The sequence below is a fragment of the Atta cephalotes genome (assembly GCF_000143395.1).
Source record: "Atta cephalotes unplaced genomic scaffold scaffold00087, whole genome shotgun sequence".
NCBI lineage: Eukaryota > Metazoa > Arthropoda > Insecta > Hymenoptera > Formicidae > Atta > Atta cephalotes.
In genome coordinates this window covers 41,401-44,940 of record NW_012130151.1, presented here as the reverse complement: position 1 = coordinate 44,940, position 3,540 = coordinate 41,401, and the positions used below count along the sequence as shown (strand labels likewise).

At 26.3% G+C, this 3,540-nt stretch overlaps 1 protein-coding gene across 1 annotated transcript; it reads left to right on the top strand.

Moving 5' to 3' along the window:
* Positions 1–490: 490 nt before the first annotated feature.
* LOC105624754 (ammonium transporter Rh type A) lies at positions 491–2,269 on the top strand. The gene is made up of 5 exons (XM_012206107.1): positions 491–684; positions 887–1,037; positions 1,485–1,632; positions 1,783–2,001; positions 2,160–2,269. Exons 1-5 carry the CDS (start codon positions 491–493, stop codon positions 2,267–2,269), a joined length of 822 nt encoding a protein of 273 aa, XP_012061497.1.
* The last annotated feature ends 1,271 nt before the right edge of the window (positions 2,270–3,540 follow it).

The following is a 3,540-nucleotide window of genomic DNA, read 5'->3' as shown; positions in this document are numbered from 1 at the left end:
TATATATATATATATATATATATATATATATATATATATACTTTTGTATAAATATTATCTCACTATTATTTATATACTATTTTATAGTATAATCTTAATTAAAGTTATGAGTCAGTTAAGGTGAGATAATATATACAAGGAAGAAGTATATACCTTCTTCTTTCATAGAGTTTTGACAAAGTCGCTTGTGATCAGATTTTGTTATAAGGTCTCCAATGCATTTTTCCTCTAATTATTTAGTCTCAGGATATAAGCAATGCAGTGCTGATATATATACAAATTATGATCAACATAAATTGTAAATTACGTCTTTCACTGTCATTCTATGCTATACATAATCTTGAATGATAAATTACTGTAATTAACTATGTATACGCGATTAAAGAAGTAAATGAAGAAAGAAAACATTATCCACTTATCAACTTAATACAAATTGTTGCGGATATATATTTAGAAGATGCTTGTTTTCTTTGTTCTTGGTCTGTCTAAAATGGTAGTGTATCAAGATGTCCATGTGATGATTTGGATTGGTTTTGGCTTTCTGATGACGTTCCTCAAAAAGTACAGTCAAAGCGCTGTTGGTCTGACCTTCCTTATAGGTGCAATTCTCGTCCAGGTGGCTTTAATCTGCGATGGCGTAATGAACATGCAGTTAGGTCATAAAGCTTATCTCTCATTAGAAAGGTCAGTGTTTATTTTGATTTATATTAAAAATTGCAAAGATAAAGTAATTAGATTATATTAGTTTTACATTAGTTTTATTTTACATGTGAGTTATAAATATTTTTTATTTTTACACTAAACTTAAATAAAATAAAAAATAATCTCTTTAAAATTTGAGTAAAGATTTTATTTCTTCATCATGTATCGTTACGAAACTTTTCAGTTTACTTAGTGCAGACGTTGCTGTGGCTACGCCACTTATCTCCATGGGAGCAGTTTTAGGCAAAGTGACTTATATGCAATTGGTGTTCATGGGAATAGTAGAATTGATTATGTTTACCATTAATAAGTATGTAGGCGAAGAATTGTTTATGGTGAGTTTATTTTTATTTTTTGCATGATTGCAATAAGTAGATTGATGCATAAAAAAGAAAAAAAGAAAAAAGAGAAAAAAATTAATCATTTGATGACATAAAATATTTGATATAACAATATATATGGATATAAATTTCTTGTTTATCTACATAATGTATAATTAAAATTAGAATATAACAATAAATTTTTCATATACTTACACATATATAATATATAAATACTCGTATATATTTTCTACCATTTTCTAAATATTATTAATATATTTTCTACCATTTTCTAAATATTATTAATTATAAATATTACTCTATTTTATACAATACCGATATTATTTGAAAACTTTAAAGTAAACAATAAGTGATACTTATTTTATTGTAAATATATGGTGTAATTTCTGTAAGATAAGATATACTTTTCTATATTATGTAAATTTTTCTCACATTTCTAAGGCTGTTGACGCTGGTGACAGTATGTTTGTTCATGTGTTTGGCGCATATTTTGGATTGGCAGTTAGCTTCGTATTCGGATTGAAGGAAAAACCAAAGGAACATGATTTGGAAGGATCGAATTATCAATCAGATGTTTTTGCCATGATCGGTATGTGTCAAAGAAGCTATTTGTATGTCTATAATAATAATAATAATAAATATTTGATTAAGTTTTAGTCTTTTTTTAAATATAATTTTATCACATTTTCTAAGTATTAACCGCTAATAGGATAATAAAATAATTATTTACTGCCTTTAGGTACTGTGTTCTTATGGTTATTTTGGCCGTCATTTAATAGTGCTGCATTGACAGGAGATGATCAACAGAGAGCTATAATCAACACTCTGTTATCAATATCCGCTAGCTGCGTGATCACGTTTGCTGTGTCGGCATTGGTTTCTAAGGACAACAAATTCAATATGGTACACGTACAAAACTCGACCCTAGCTGGAGGTGTTGCTATTGGCACAGCTGCAGGTTGATTATTATCTCTTTAATATGCAAATACTAGATTTAAAAATATTATATACATATATTATATATACATATATTTCCCATGTAGCATTTTATATAATACATAACGTAAAACCTTATAACACATAATAAAATAATTTGAACTTTCTAAATACACGCAGGTATGATGTGTCAACCAGTAGGTGCTTTGATCATCGGTGCCATATCCGGTGTAATTAGTGTGCTGGGATACAAATATCTTACGGTAATAATGAAGATTATTATGCAATAGCGGCAGTTGATTAGTTATTTGTTTTTAAAACTGTTTCTAATGTTTTTTTAAAATTAGTTATCTATGAGGTAATTCATATTTCATATCAAATCTATATTAGAAATATATCAGAAAATATAGAAGAAAAGATTTGCTTTTTGATGATGCTTTTAATTATATCTTAATGCTTTCATGTAAAAAATAACGAAATTAATCTCTCTCTCTCTCTCTCTATTGGTATTATTATTATTATTATATAGGAAATGGTAGAGTTACTCTTTCGAGTTTTACAGTTTATACTTTTTATAATAAAAATTTGATAATAATGTTATAATTTTTTGTGACTGTAATGATGACTAACTTACTAAACGCTAAGGTCAGGATACTTTAAAAAGTAAATTGTCATTACGTGTTACTTATTGAAAAAAGTAGTAATGAGTAACATCGTAAAGTTAGTTTGTTATACATTAAAAAGTAATGAGATACAAGTCGCAACTGTTGCAATTTGTTATTTTTTTTAGTAACAAATGACTTTTCTAACTCGCTATAAATAACTATTGATCATTCCAAACTTGGATGTTACATTATTATCATAAAAAAATTTACAACGTCATTACCAAATTGCTACAATAAGGTATTATAACTAAGTAACTAAGTAACGACAATTATAGTAACTAATTACTTCTATTCCTTGATATTATATAATACAAAAGAGAACTTTTATTCGCTATGAAAAAATATGTATAACAAACATATGTTGGAACATACAAAAATACATGTATATTAGATTTTTCATTCTAATTAGGAATTTTGCTAGATTCTGTATTTATATTAATTCTTTTAATATAACAAAAAAATAGATAACAACACATTGATTCTTTACACAAAAATTATATGAATACACTGGATTGATTATTTATATCAATTATTTATAAGTCTATTCTCTTTTAATTTTTGTACTTAAGGAAAGATTATCGATTAGTTAAAAAAGCTGTTTTTATAAATTTTTTTGGAAACTATGTAGACGATTTATTAAACTTTATGCATCATAAAAATACATATTTTCTATTACTGATAATTTATGCAAGTAAAAATAAAAATTATATTAGTTATAAAAATATTCGTGATATTTTCGAGTCTCACGGCTCCCATAAAATCTGGATATTTATTATTAGTGATCTGAAGTAAAAGAATAAAAGTAAAAAATCATTAATCATCTACAGATGTGTGTGTGTGTGTGTGTGTGTGTGTGTGTGTGTGTGTGTGTGTGTGTGTGTGTGTGTGTGTGTGTG

What these genes read in the sequence shown, in the direction of transcription:
- LOC105624754 (XM_012206107.1), top strand. Translation starts at nt 491, where the DNA reads ATGGTAGTGTATCAAGATGTCCATGTGATGATTTGGATTGGTTTTGGC. An exon ending in TAGGCGAAGAATTGTTTATG is followed by an intron (nt 1,038 to 1,484) that starts GTGAGTTTATTT and finishes CACATTTCTAAG; the next exon opens with GCTGTTGACGCTGGTGACAG. An exon ending in TGCTATTGGCACAGCTGCAG is followed by an intron (nt 2,002 to 2,159) that starts GTTGATTATTAT and finishes AAATACACGCAG; the next exon opens with GTATGATGTGTCAACCAGTA.